Below are 15,692 nucleotides of genomic sequence, written 5' to 3'. Positions count from 1 at the left end.
CTGAACAGATGCCACCTAGTGGCGAGAGAGTAGTCAGAAAAAGCCGAGTCAGGACACAAGATAACACGTCAGTACAAAAAGGATTAAATAGAAAGGATAGTCAGGACATACAGTTAGGGCCAGAAATATTTGGACAGTGACACAAGTTTTGTTATTTTAGCTGTTTACAAAAACATGTTCAGAAATACAATTATATATATAATATGGGCTGAAAGTGCACACTCCCAGCTGCAATATGATAGTTTCCACATCCAAATCGGAGAAAGGGTTTAGGAATCATAGCTCTGTAATGCATAGCGTCCTCTTTTTCAAGGGACCAAAAGTAATTGGACAATGGACTCTAAGGGCTGCAATTAACTCTGAAGGCGTCTCCCTCGTTAACCTGTAATCAATGAAGTAGTTAAAAGGTCAGGGGTGGATTCCAGGTGTGTGGTTTTGCATTTGGAAGCTGTTGCTGTGAGCAGACAACATTCGGTCAAAGGAACTCTCAATTGAGGTGAAGCAGAACATCCTGAGGCTGAAAAAAAAGAAAAAATCCATCAGAGAGATAGCAGACATGCTTGGAGTAGCAAAATCAACAGTTGGGTACATTCTGAGAAAAAAGGAATTGACTGGTGAGCTTGGGAACTCGAAAAGGCCTGGGCGTCCACGGATGACAACAGTGGTGGATGATCGCCGCATACTTAATTTGGTGAAGAAGAACCTGTTCACAACATCAACTGAAGTCCAGAACACTCTCAGTGAAGTAGGTGTATCTGTCTCTAAGTCAACAGTAAAGAGAAGACTCCATGACAGTAAATACAAAGGGTTCACATCTAGATGCAAACCATTCATTAATACCAAAAATAGACAGGCCAGAGTTAAATTTGCAGAAAAACACCTCAAGAAGCCAGCTCAGTTCTGGAAAAGTATTCTATGGACAGATGAGACAAAGATCAACCTGTACCAGAATGATGGGAAGAAAAAAGTTTGGAGAAGAAAGGGAACGGCACATGATCCAAGGCACACCACATCCTCTGTAAAACATGGTGGAGGCAACGTGATGGCATGGGCATGCATGGCTTTCAATGGCACTGGGTCACTTGTGTTTATTGATGACATAAGAGCAGACAAGAGTAGCCGGATGAATTCTGAAGTGTACCGGGATATACTTTCAGCCCAGATTCAGCCAAATGCTGCAAAGTTGATTGGACGGCGCTTCATAGTACAGATGGACAATGACCCCAAGCATACAGCCAAAGCTACCCAGGAGTTCATGAGTGCCAAAAAGTGGAACATTCTGCAATGGCCAAGTCAATCTCCAGATCTAAACCCAATTGAGCATGCATTTCACTTGCTCAAATCCAGACTTAAGACGGAAAGACCCACAAACAAGCAAGACCTGAAGGCTGCGGCTGTAAAGGCCTGGCAAAGCATTAAGAAGGAGGAAACCCAGCGTTTGGTGATGTCCATGGCTTCCAGACTTAAGGCAGTGATTGCCTCCAAAGGATTTGCAACAAAATATTGAAAATAAAAATATTTTGTTTGGGTTATGTTTATTTGTCCAATTACTTTTGACCTCCTAAAATGTGGAGTGTTTGTAAAGAAATGTGTACAATTCCTACATTTTCTATCAGATATTTTTGTTCAACCCTTCAAATTAAACGTTACAATCTGCACTTGAATTCTGTTGTAGAGGTTTCATTTCAAATCCAATGTGGTGGCATGCAGAGCCCAACTCGCGAAAATTGTGTCACTGTCCAAATATTTCTGGCCCTAACTGTAGCAGGAGATCAGTAAACCAGGGCAAGCAAAATAAGGTACAATAGGGACAAATCAAGACAGAGTCAATAACCAAGCAAGAGATCAGCATCAGAGAATCAATCAGAACAGACAAACGCAGGTAAAGGGCAGACAGAGGGGGATTACAGACACAGGAAAAGTCAGGGTTTACAGCAGGACAAACCAAGGGTTTCCAGAGTCAGGTTCACAAGCCGAAGACAGAACGATAACTGACACTGCCAGCAAGATTCATGGGAGCTAAATAGCAAACCCAAACCCAGAATGAGGCAGAGAAAAGTTAACCCTTGATATGATCCATTCAAAAAAGGGCAGACACTAATAAACCCTGGAACGGATCATGACAGTACCCTCCTCTAAAGGGGGGCCACCGGACCCCAGGTTTCCCAGGATAATGTGCATGAAATGCCCAGATCAATCGATCAGCATGGACAGATCGCGCCGGAACCCAAGATCGATCCTCAGGACCATAACCCCTCCAATGGACCAAATACTGAAGTGAACTACGGACCATATGAGAATCCACGATCCGTTCTACTTCAAACTCGGTCTGACCATCCACAGAGACAGGAGACGGAGGGGATGGAGGTCCAGCGGAAGATGGTACAAATGTCTTAAGAAAGGATTTATGGAACACATTGGGGATCCGAAGTGACTGAGGATGGCATAAACAAAAGGCAACTGGATTGACCATCTCAGTGATCTCGTAAGGACCGATAAACCTAGGACCAAGCTTAGCAGAAGGAATCTTTAGACGAATGTTCTTGGTAGACAACCACACTTTATCTCCTACCAGAAATATAGGTCCTACAGACCGTCGCTTATTAGCAAAAAGTTTATGTTTGCCCTGAGCCTTCCCAATGTTCTTCTGGACCTCTCTCCACACCTCCCCCAACCGTTGCACTGCCCCTGGACATCCTGAATCCAGCCTAGAAAATTCACCAAAATGGGGGTGAAAACCGTAGTTACAGAAGAATGGAGAGGTGCTCGTGGACTGGTTAATCCAATTATTAAATGCAAATTCAGCCACGGGCAATGAAGAACACCAATCATCCTGCTGAGACGTAGCAAGACACCTCAAAATCTGTTCAAGTGACTGATTGGTCCTCTCCGTCTGCCCATTGGTCTCAGGATGGTAAGCAGAGGAAAAGGTCAAACAAATACCCAATCTTTTACAAAATGCCCTCCAAAATTTGGACACAAATTGTACCCTTCTATCAGAAACCACACTCAAAGGCACGCCATGCAGCCATACCACGTGCTCAACAAACAATCTAGATAGTGTCTCAGCATTAGGCAATCCTGCCAGAGGTACAAAATGCGCTTGCTTACTGAATCTGTCAACCACTACCCAGATTACAGTTTTGCCATTGTAGGGAGGAAGATCAGTGATAAAATCCATGGACAAATGAGTCCAAGGTCTATCCGGAATTGGCAATGGCACCAATTCCCCGGCCGGACGGTTATGGGAGTCTCTAGCCTAACTGTCCCTAACTTTAACTTGGACACCAGACTATAGTCAATGAAGTTCATGGAAGATCCACAGTCCACAAATGCTGAGGTGGATGCAAAAACACCTCCATAACACAGTTCCACCTCTAGCAAAACTTTTTGACATGACAGAAATGGTACCTGAGAGTCTGGATGACCTCCAAGACCATCACCCAGACTCGGCAGCTTGTTACTCGATGGACAAGAGGGGCAGTCTTTCTTCCAATGTCCTGGATTTCCACAATAAAAACATAATTTCCCATCACGTCGCAGTTTCCTCTCCTTCTCCTTGAAATTGATGACACCAGCTTCCATAGTCTCCTCAGACTTGACAGACAAAATAGGAATCTCACTGTTATGATCTGGTGGTTTAGGAACAACATGAGACAAGCTCTGAAGGAGGTGGTATCTGTACTGACCGCAAACCCTGAACCTAGCAGCGCAACTAAAAATAGCTGTGGGGGGTACCTGACGCTCCCTAGACCCCTAAGCCTAAGATCTAACTTCCCCTAAAGATGGAAACAGGAAACCTATCTTGCCTCAGAGAAAATCCCCAAAGGAAAGATAACCCCCCACAAATATTGACGGTGAGAGGAGGGGAAAATAACATATGCAGAAATGAAATCAGATTTTAGCATAGGAGGCCAGTCTAGCTTGATAGATAGGACAGGAAAGGATACTGTGCGGTCAGTATAAAAACTACAAAACAATCCACACAGAGTTTACAAAATCTCCACACCTGACTAAAGGTGTGGAGGGTAAATCTGCTTCCCAGAGCTTCCAGCTAACAGAAATAATCCATACTGACAAGCTGGACAAATATAGAATGCACAGAACAATAAGTCCACAACATGTGGACTGAAATGAGCAAAGCCAGAACTTATCTTTGCAGAACTGGTCAGGAAACCAGGAGAATCCAAGCAGAGATGTGAATCCAGCCAGGAAACATTGACAAGTGGCACAGGCTGAAGAAATAGCCAGACTTAAATAGCTGAGCAGAAGAGACGATAAGTGGAGGCAGCTGATGACAGCTAACTCCAAGGAGCAGCCATACCACTAGAAACCACAAGAGGGAGCCCAAGAGCAGAACTCACAAAAGTGCCACTTACAACCACCGGAGGGAGCCCAAGAGTGGAATTCACAACATCTCACGCTGAATAATTCTTTTCTCCCATAATCTCCGGCCCATACGAATGGCCTGAGTCATGGTCTCCACCAGGGAACTGGGTGGCGTATGAAGGGCCAGAGCATCCTTGAGATGATCAGAAAGTCCTCTCTCAAACAGGCATCTAAGAGCAGAGTCATCCCAGGACACCTCAACGGACCACCGCCTAAACTCAGAACAATACTGTTCAGCAGTGAGTTCATTCTGGGAGAGACTCATGATCATGTCCTCTGCAACCCTGACCCGGTCCGGTTCATCATAAATAAGTCCAAAAGCCTCAAAGAATTTGTCCACAGACACACGTTCAGGGGCAGAAGCAGGTAAAGAGAAGGCCCATGACTGAGGTCCCTCCCGCAGTAAGGAAATAATTAACCCCAGCAGTTGACTCTCATCTCCAGAAGATCGAGGTCTAAGAGAATAAAAAAAGCTTACAACTCTCCTTAAAAGTATGAAATCTCTCCCTCTCCCCAGAGAAGGTATCTGGGAGTTTGACAGTAGGTTCAGGAGAGTGCAAACAGACATCCACTGAGTCACCAGGCAGGCTAACAACATGAGAGGTGTCTCCCTGCATGGTCATAACAGTCTCAGTCAGTTTTTTCTGTATATGAGACGTGACAAGGGACTGATGTTTCCTAGAAAAATCCAGCACCATCTGTGTCTGACTGGACACTTGATCCGCCAGGTTGCAAAGCGGATCCATGAACAAAAAAAAAAAAAAGACAAAATCCCCTTTAAATGTGTGGTCAGTTATAATGTCAGGAAGCTGCAGTGCAATACAGTGCAACTAACACCAGGGGAAGTTTAATAGGGGTGCGAGACTGCACACACTGAGCAGCTGAACAGATGCCACCTAGTGGCGAGAGAGTAGTCAGAAAAAGCTGAGTCAGGACACAAGATAACACGTCAGTACAAAAAGGATTAAATAGAAAGGATAGTCAGGACATAGCAAGAGATCAGTAAACCAGGGCGAGCAAAATACGTTACAATAGGGACAAATCAAGACAGAGTCAATAACCAAGCCAAGAGATCAGCATCAGAGAATCAATCAGAACAGACAAATGCAGGGAAAGGGCAGACAGAGGGGGATTACAGACACAGGACAAGTCAGGGTTTACAGCAGGACAAACCAAGGGTTTCCAGAGTCAGGTTCACAAGCCGAAGACAGAACTATAACTGACACTGTCAGCAAGATTCATAGGAGCTAAATAGCAAACCCGAACCCAGAATGAGGCAGAGAAAAGTTAACCCTTGATATGATCCGTCCAAAAAAGGGCAGACACTAATAAACCCTGGAACGGATCATGACACTAATCCAAAACAATGCTGTATAAATGTATTTGCAAGTGTATACAGTTACATGTAAAAGTTTGGGCACTCATGGTCAAAATTACTGTTATTGTGAACCCTTTAGCAAGTTGAAGATGAAATGATCTCTAAAAGGCGCCTAAAGATAAAGATGACACATTTTCTTTGTATTTTAGGCAAAAAAAATAAACAGCTCTGGCAAAAATTAAGAGACCACTGCAAAATGTTCAGTTTGTCTGATTTTTCTCTTTATAGGTATATTTTTGAGTAGAATGCAAATTGTTCTTTTAGTCTATAAACTTCTGACAACATGTCTCCGAAGTTCCAAGCAATACATTTTGTATTTTTTTCTGACAAATAAAAATGGTCACAATTAAAAAACAACAACAGTACTTTCAGACCTCAAATAATGCAAAGAAAACAAGTTAATAATCATTTAGAAACAACAATACTAATGCTTTAACTCAGGAAGAGTTCAGAAATCAATATTTTGTGGAATAACCATGATTTTTAATCACAGCTTTCATGCGTCTTGCCATGCTTTTCACCAGACTTTCACACTGCTTCTGGCACAAAAAATTAAGCAGTTCTTCTTTGCTTGATGGCTTGTGACTATCTATCATCCTCTTGATTACATTCCAGAAGTTTTCAGTGGGGTTCAGGTCTGGAGATTGGGCTTCCCATGACTGGGTTTTGATGTGATGGTCTCTTAACTTTTGCCAGAGCTGTATATATTTTCATCTTTTACATTTTAAAAATTACAAAAAGGAAAATGGGCCAATGCAAAAGTTTGGGTACCCTTGGAGATTTGTGTGCTCATATAACTGTGACCAAGGTTTCAGACTTTAATTGGCCTGCTAGGGTTGTGGCTTGCTCACTACTAGTGATGAGCGAATATACTCATTACTCGAGATTTCCCGAGCATGCTCGGGTGACCTCCGAGTATTTTTTAGTGCTCGGAGATTTAGTTTTCCTCACCTCAGCTGAATGATTTACATCTCTTAGCCAGCTTTATTACATGTGAGGATTCCCTAGCAACCAGGCAACCCCTACATGTACTTATGCTGGCTAACAGATGTAAATCATTCAGCTGCGGCGATGAAAACTAAATCTCCGAGCACTAAAAAATACTCGGAGGACACCCGAGCGTGCTCAGGAAATCTCGATTAACGAGTATATTCGCTCATCACCACTCACTACCATCGTTAGGTAAGGCCAGCTGATGCAAATTTCCCAGCTTTATAAAAACCAAGCCTCCTCTAACCTTGTGCCAAAAATCAGCAGCCGTGGTTTCTTCTAGGTAGCTGCCTAGCACTCTGAAAATGAAAATGGTGGCGGCCCACAAAGCAGGAGAAAGCTGTAAGAAGAAAGCAAAGGCTTTTAAAGTTGCCCTTTAATCATAACACGAAATTTAATTTAGATATGGCAGTTAACAGGAACAGTGGAGGTCAAGATAAGGCATGGAAGACCAAGCAAAATTTAAGTGAGAGCTATTGCTATAGAGGCAAATCAGAACCTCCGTTTGACTGCAAAAGACATTCAGAAAGATTTAGCAGACTCTGGAGTTGTGGCACATTGTTCTACTGTTCAGAGACACCTGCACAAGAGTCATCAGAAGACAGCCCCTACTGCATCCTCACCATAAAATTCAGCATCAGAAGTATGCAAAAGAACATTTAAACAAGCCTGTTGTATTTTGGAAACAAGTCCTGTCGACTGATAAGGTTAAAATAGAACTCTTTGGCCACAATGATCAAAGGTATGTGAGAAGAAAAAAGGCACAGAATTTAAAGTGAACCTGTCAGCAGGATTGTACTCAGTAAACTACATACACTGTCAGGTTGGCACCTTTATACTGATTAAAATCATACCTGGGTTGATGAAATCTGTCTTGTGGTTTTGCAGTTTGCAGTTAATGAGATTGTCGTGCCATGGGGCGGGCCTGTGGGAGGAACTTTATGTGGTTCTCTGCTTACATATGCATCAGAATGGGCTTATGACAGGTCACTGATCCTTCAGTGACCTGCCCCATAGTTTACATACTGAATAAACTATTGTTTAAAAAAATAATAATAATCACATTCATTGTGCAGGTGCCGGCAGCCTGCATGATGAATCTATCGGAATGACGCTAGTGTGTAGGCGCCCTCAGTGCCATCTCGATGGAGCCTAACTTTTTTTTCTCTAGCAAAATGGCATGGGTGGCAGTGCCTGCGCAGTAGCATTTATCAGCACGCAATAGACGGTAATGCGCAGGCACGGCTGCCTGTGCCATTTTGATTACATTTTTTTCCCAACAAAACAAAATACCTTAATAAAATTAATATATGCATATTATACATCACGTCTACATATATATAGTACATTTGAAAAGAGTAACAGAAGAAAATAATACATACATGAAGGACATCAATGTTAAGATGCTGAAAGTTTCGAGACCTCAGTTCTTGCATTCGCTTCTGATTTTCTTCATATTTTTCTTCTGCAAGTTGCCTGAAATGCATAATAAGACTGTCCAAGTTCGATTTCCAGACATCAGTTATCGAATTTTATTAGAAAGGTGCCATAGTACTGCCTGTAATTTCCAACTCCCGCACTACATCTGACTGAAAAGGTGATGTATTAACCCCTTCATGACCTTGGGATTTTTCGTTTTTCCGTGTTCGTTTTTCACTCCCCTCCTTCCCAGAGCGATAACTTTTTTATTTTTCCATCAATTTGGCCATGTGAGGGCTTATTTTTTGCGGGACGAGTTGTACTTTTGAACGACATCATTGGTTTTAGCATGTCGTGTACTAGAAAACGGGAAAAAAATTCCAAGTGCGGTGAAATTGCAAAAAAAGTGCAATCCCACACTTGTTTTTTGTTTGGCTTTTTTGCTAGGTTCATTAAATGCTAAAACTGACCTGCCATTATGATTCTCCAGGTCAGTACGAGTTCATAGACACCTAACATGACTAGGTTATTTTTTATCTAAGTGGTGAAAAAAAATTCCAAACTTTGCTAAAAAAAAAAAAAAAAAAAAAAAAAATTGCGCCATTTTCCGATACCCGTAGCGTCTCCATTTTTCATGATCTGGGGTCGGTTGAGGGCTTATTTTTTGTGTGCCGAGATGACGTTTTTAATGATAGCATATCGGTGCAGATACGTTCTTTTGATCACCCGTTATTGCATTTTAATGCAATGTCGTGGCGACCAAAAAAACGTAATTCTGGCGTTTTGAATTTTTTTCCCGCTACGCTGTTTAGCGATCAGGTTAATGCTTTTTTTTAGTTGATAGATCGGGCGATTCTGAGCGCGGCGATACCAAATATGCATAGATTTTATATTTTTTTTATTGATTTATTTTGATTGGGGCGAAAGGGGGGTGATTTAAACTTTTATATTTTTTTATTTTTTTAACATTTTTTTCAACTTTTTTTTTTTACTTTTGCCATGCTTCAATAGCCTCCATGGGAGGCTAGAAGCATGCATAGCACGATCGGCTCTGCTACATAGCAGCGATCTGCTGATCGCTGCTATGTAGCAGAAATGGAGGTGTGCTGTGAGCGCCGACCACAGGGTGGCGCTCACAGCCACCGGTCATCAGTAACCATAGAGGTCTCAAGGACCTCTATGGTTACAATGCAGACGCATCGCCGACCCCCGATCATGTGACGGGGGTCGGCGATGACGACATTTCCGGCCGCCCGGCCGGATGCGGTAGTTAAATGCCGCTGTCTGCGTTTGACAGCGGCATTTAACTAGTTAATAGGTGCGGGCAGATCGCAATTCTGCCCGCGCCTATTACGGGCACATGTCAGCTGTTCAAAACAGCTGACATGTCCCGGCTTTGATGCGGGCTCACCGCGGACCCCTGCATCAAAGCAGGGGATCTGACCTCGGACGTACTATCCCGTCCGAGGTCAGATAGGGGTTAAGGACACATACTGTAGGTTGTGACTAAAGGCCAGTGATTGACTGCAGTGGTCACATGTATAGATGGGATATCAATCATGTCTTCAGCAAAGTAAATGCAAACCAGTAGGGAGAACTGGAGTGTCAAATTTAGAGGTTGTCCAGTGCATTTCATGAACATATAAATGGGACCATGATAATGGCAACATAAAACCCACAAAGTAACCTAATGCTCCAGTGTTGCTCCTCCATATTCCATACTGTGTGCCCCACCTGTCTCCTATTTCTTCTGCGTCAGACAAAACCTGACCACTTCCTAGGGATACCACGTGGAGCATGCAGGAGCAGCACCAAGCCAGTTACATTTTTTTATGTAACCACCACCATGGGTATAATGTAATCCTTCTTTTATTACTTTATTATATTTCCCCTATTTTTCTTTTTTTCTCTTAATCATTGACAACAGGTTTCAGGGATAGTTAGGATCGAAAAGCTTAAGACTTCTAGATCTTTGGCTCAAACCAATTAAGTGTAACTTTATGGGGACATTTTGAGGGACAAGAAACATATGTATCTCCAATTCTTGGGAAAATGTACAAAATGTGTTCAATGTACAATATCTTTTCTAATTTAAAGGTGCTTACTGAACCATATTATTATGATGGTAGCCAAAGAATACCAAATATACAGTATGTACAGTATATTGTTTAGGACCTGGCTAATGTTGTGCCTTAGTACAAGGACAGGATGTCTTCTTACCAGGATGGTGAGGGGACTGAAAAGTATGTCCTATGAGGAATAGTTAAAGTTTTGTTTAGCTTGCAAAAAAAGAAGGCTAAGAGGAGACTTAATAGCTGTCTACAAGTATTTGAAGGGATGTCACTGTGTAGAAGATCATCATTATTTTCATTTGCACTTGGAAACACGAGACGCAATGGAATGAAACTGAAAGGGAGAAGATAAAGATTAGATATTAGAAAAACGTTTTGACCATGAGGGTGATCAATGAGTGGAACAGGCTGCCACAAGAGGTGGCGAGTTCTCCTTGAATGGAAGTCTTCAAACAGAGACTGGACAGACATCTGTCTGAGATGGTTTACTGAATCCTGCATTGAGCAGGGGGTTGGACACGATGACCCAGGAGGTCCCTTCCAACTCTAACATTCTATGATTCTATGTTTAACTTTTACTACTTGTAATTACATCTACATTTTTTTATTAGTTGGCTTTTCCATTTAATATCTTACTATAACTATTTATCTAGTATTGATTTTTATTTTACTGAAAGATGTGACAAATATGTATACTCTTCCCATGGTTGCCACTATATAACATTTACTTTGGCCTTGAGAAAATCTTATTTTGTGACCTAACGTGTGAGTGTTCTTACGTTCTCCCTCTTCCATTTTCCTATTGGTTGCGAAGGGTCACATGTCCACCTATTATCTGATCCTGTGGTGTGGTATATAGATATTTTCTTTTTTATTCATCTATATACCTTTCTCTTTCTACATTATTTCACTAGGTTTATTTGAGTTATTGCATTTGGCTCGTGTATATATTTCTTTATATATATGTTTATATGTAGGAGTTTATTGTTATTGCTTATATTTTTTTCCATATTGAGTATTTGTTGGATGTATAACATTTAGCTTAGTTTTTTCAGCAACTCCTTTCTATTTTCAGAAATACTATATCATTAGGCTGATTGGGAGATTCTTTTTGTCTCCTTATTTATTTTGAAATGAAGACGGTTGATCATACAAAAAGTATTCACCATACTCCCTGTTTTAAATGTTTTTATGTCTTTTCAATGTACCTTGATTGTTTAAATCAAGGTTACCGCATATTAAGGTAATGAATATGCGCTGCTCCATGCCTATGGGAGTGGAGACGCATCCATATTCATTACCTTAAGGAGCGGTACAACGTGACCGCTCACCACAGAAAAGGAGAGCCGTTGGCGCCGGGACAATGGAGATGCAGGGACGGAGATGCAGCGACGGAGGGTTAGTATGATGTCTTCTGATAGCCGGCGGCTGCAACTGCAGCTGTCACTCTGCCGCAGCTCCCCCTCCCCTGCCAACGTTCTGGACAATTGACTCGCGTATAAGCCGAAGGGGGACAAATATGTATACTCTTCCCATGGTTGCCACTATATAACATTTACTTTGGCCTTGAGAAAATCTTATTTTGTGACCTAACGTGTGAGTGTTCTTACGTTCTCCCTCTTCCATTTTCCTATTGGTTGCGAAGGGTCACATGTCCACCTATTATCTGATCCTGTGGTGTGGTATATAGATATTTTCTTTTTTATTCATCTATATACCTTTCTCTTTCTACATTATTTCACTAGGTTTATTTGAGTTATTGCATTTGGCTCGTGTATATATTTCTTTATATATATGTTTATATGTAGGAGTTTATTGTTATTGCTTATATTTTTTTCCATATTGAGTATTTATTGGATGTATAACATTTAGCTTAGTTTTTTCAGCAACTCCTTTCTATTTTCAGAAATACTATATCATTAGGCTGATTGGGAGATTCTTTTTGTCTCCTTATTTATTTTGAAATGAAGACGGTTGATCATACAAAAAGTATTCACCATACTCCCTGTTTTAAATGTTTTTATGTCTTTTCAATGTACCTTGATTGTTTAAATCAAGGTTACCGCATATTAAGGTAATGAATATGCGCTGCTCCATGCCTATGGGAGTGGAGACGCATCCATATTCATTACCTTAAGGAGCGGTACAACGTGACCGCTCACCACAGAAAAGGAGAGCCGTTGGCGCCTGGACAATGGAGATGCAGGGACGGAGATGCAGCGACGGAGGGTTAGTATGATGTCTTCTGATAGCCGGCGGCTGCAACTGCAGCTGTCACTCTGCCGCAGCTCCCCCTCCCCTGCCAACGTTCTGGACAATTGACTCGCGTATAAGCCGAAGGGGGCATTTTCAGCACAAAAAAATTGTGCTGAAAATCTCGGTATATACGGTAAATAAAATCGTTCAGGGGGTGACAGATTCCCTTTAAGGGGGACAGACTGGCTGTGTGTCCTGATTGTGGACATACAGACCTGCAGGAAAAAATAGAAATTAATCCATGCCCTCCTGCACCACCTTCCCATTTGAAATCTGCTGGTAGATTGCTACTAAATATAATATAAATATACATTTATAAATATATTTCATGAAATCACATCTGCTTTGCTTGATCTGTTAAAGGGCACCTGTCACCCCGAAAATCGCGGGTGAGGTAAGCCCACCGGCATCAGGGGCTTATCTACAGCATTCTGTAATGCTGTAGATAAGCCCCCGATGTTACCTGAAAAAGGAGAAAAAGACGTTATATTATACTTACCCAGGGGCGGTCCCACTGCTGGTCAGGTCGGATGGGCGTCTCCGGTCCGCTGCGGCGCCTCTTATCTTCTTTCCATGACGTCCTCTTCTGATCTTCAGCCACGGCTCCGGCGCAAGCGTACTTTGCTCTGCCCTGTTGAGGGCAGACAAAGTACTGCAGTGCGCAGGCGCCGGGCCTCTGACCTTTCCGGCGCCTGCGCACTGCAGTACTATCCTCTGCCCTCAAGAGGGCAGAGCAAAGTACGCCTGCGCCGGAGCCGTGGCTGAAGATCAGAAGAGGACATCATGGAAAGAAGATAGGAGGTGCCGCAGCGGACCGGAGACGCCCATCTGACCTGACCAGCAGCGGGACCGCCCCTGGGTGAGTATACTCTAACATCTTTTTCTCCTTTTTCAGGTAACATCGGGGGCTTATCTACAGCATTACAGAATGCTGTAGATAAGCCCCTGATGCCGGTGGGCTTATCTCACCCGCGATTTTCGGGGTGACAGGTTCCCTTTAAATGCAGCAGATTTTTTGCACAAAAAAAATTCTTTTGTTTCTACAGTATGTTCCAAATGACAAATAGAAATGTATAGTTGCAGAAAATTTTAGACGTTTTGGAAGGAAACATAGAGACCTGAAATCTGGTATAATTAGCTTTCTTTAAACTGACTAAAAAGGGTTTATGTCAAGACCTGAAAAAGGCAAAATCGTACAGCAATTTCAGCATGGTACAGTGACTTGTTCCATTAATTTGATTTTTCGCAACTGGCAGGGGTCCTGTTAACCATAGAGTGCGTGCCTTTCAACAAACACTCAAAGCAAGGTTTATATTTAATCTGCACCTTCTATACTTGGAAGCGTTTTAAAAGTCAAAGACAAAGTTAAAGAAGGTTCCACAAGCATTACTTAGTCTTTGAAGGACATGAGGATATATATAAGGAACTGTTCCCGGTGGAGATCAATATGTGTTTCCAAATGCAAAAGTCAGAACATGTTGTGCAGAACATATCTTGATTAAAATGAGATAAAATTAGCTTAAAAGTCTTCTAGATTTGTTTAGCTTTACGTCCTCTCCAAAAGGAAAATAACATTACTCTTGTGCTACACAAGCTAAACTATACTGTAAGCCAATGTCACAATAAGTAAAAACGGAATCTAGGAATCTAAATAGGGATATATAATTTCAGAAAGGCGTATAGTTTTTGTAAGCAAAAGTCATAGCTTTGTTTCACTTTGTAAGGCCACATGCACAAGTTGAGTATTTGGTTAGTTTCTTACCTCAGTATTTGTAAGCGAAAGCCAGGAGTGGGTGATAATACAGAAGTGGTGATATGTTTCCATTATACTTCTCCTGTTTTTTTGCTTATAAATACTGACATTAAAAACTCACCAAAAAGAAAAAGGTCAAAATATACTTCCTCCATGTCCAACAGGTATGTCAACTAGTGATGAGCGAGTGTACTCGTTGCTCGGGTGACCTCCGAGTATTTGTTAGTGTTCGTAAATTTTGTTTTCATCACGGCAGCTGAATGATTTACAGCTATTAGCCAGGCTGAGTACATGTGGGGGTTGCCTGGTTGCTAGGTAATCCCCACATGTAATCAAGCAGGCTAATAGCTGTAAATCATGCTGCTGAGGTGATGAAAACGTAATCTCCGAGCAGTCATAAATACTCGGAGACCACCCAATTCTACCGATTTTTTTCCTAAATTGTCATCCATACACAGTTCATTTTTATACCACAGCAGTTATTAAAAAATCACAAGATCAAATACAGTTTTCTATGTTAAAGAATTGAAATGTATTCATAAAATTGAGATGGTATACTGTGGCTCAGTACAGAATCACATTTTTGTGCACTCATAGACTTGAATGAACGAGTCTCATGTAATACGCGGAATAAACTAGTTACGTTCATACTGCAAGTTTTTTTTCATATGCAGATATTGTCTGTAAAAAAAATGGTCATCTCCAATTAACAATTATCTGAGTACTGTTCATTTTTTGACAAACAGGCTTGGACTGAAAATATGGTCATGTAAACTTGGCTTAAGAGGTCAACTATCATATACATCATATATAATTAGCTCTCCTCTCCCAAGACTCGTGTCCATTGATAGCACTATAGGTAAAGGAAACCCATTAGAAAAACATTGCCATCCATTTTATTGCCATTAGGTAATCTGTAGCGCCAAAATTTGCGTATGACTAAAACACAAATTAGGCTTTTCCCCGCTTGGTGCCACCAATGCTTTTGATGACAGTAAAGACATTTTGCTGCACGTCATCACCTCTGCTCGGCACTATTAAATGGAATCCGTCAGTAGGATCCACCCTCCTAAGCCGTCTATATCGGCATGTAGGCCATAGATTACCCAATTAATTGTGAATATGTTGACGCTATATAAACAAAATTATTACTATAGAAAGTCTAATAGAATTATACTTTTATATCTGAGACAGAATATTTTATTCCGGGAAAAATCCATGTTTTTCTCAAGAAGTATGTGAGCTGTTAAGATCAAGGGGCCAAACATGTCTCACACTAGTAATGTCCCTTTCATTTAATCTCTTCATGACTTTTGACGTACACATACGTCATGGTCGCGTAGCAGTTTCCGATGTTTGATGCATGGCTAAGTCATGGTGATCGTGGATGGCACAGAAGGTGATCAGTGATCAGAGTGATAAAAGTTAAGGTCCC

At 41.6% G+C, this 15,692-nt stretch overlaps 1 protein-coding gene across 1 annotated transcript in view; it reads right to left on the bottom strand.

Annotated features, from left to right (window-relative positions):
- Positions 1–15,692, bottom strand: part of NEK11 (NIMA related kinase 11) — a 406,370-nt gene that overhangs the window by 125,777 nt on the left and 264,901 nt on the right. Inside the window, exon 11 of the mRNA XM_069730081.1 lies at positions 8,140–8,233. Coding sequence (XP_069586182.1) covers positions 8,140–8,233 — 94 coding nt within the window. The remainder of the gene's footprint in view (positions 1–8,139; positions 8,234–15,692) is intronic.

Source organism: Ranitomeya imitator, chromosome 6 (genome assembly GCF_032444005.1).
Source record: "Ranitomeya imitator isolate aRanImi1 chromosome 6, aRanImi1.pri, whole genome shotgun sequence".
NCBI classification, from domain to species: domain Eukaryota; kingdom Metazoa; phylum Chordata; class Amphibia; order Anura; family Dendrobatidae; genus Ranitomeya; species Ranitomeya imitator.
The sequence above is the reverse complement of the archived record's forward strand: the minus strand, read 5'-3'. Positions and strand labels throughout refer to the sequence as shown.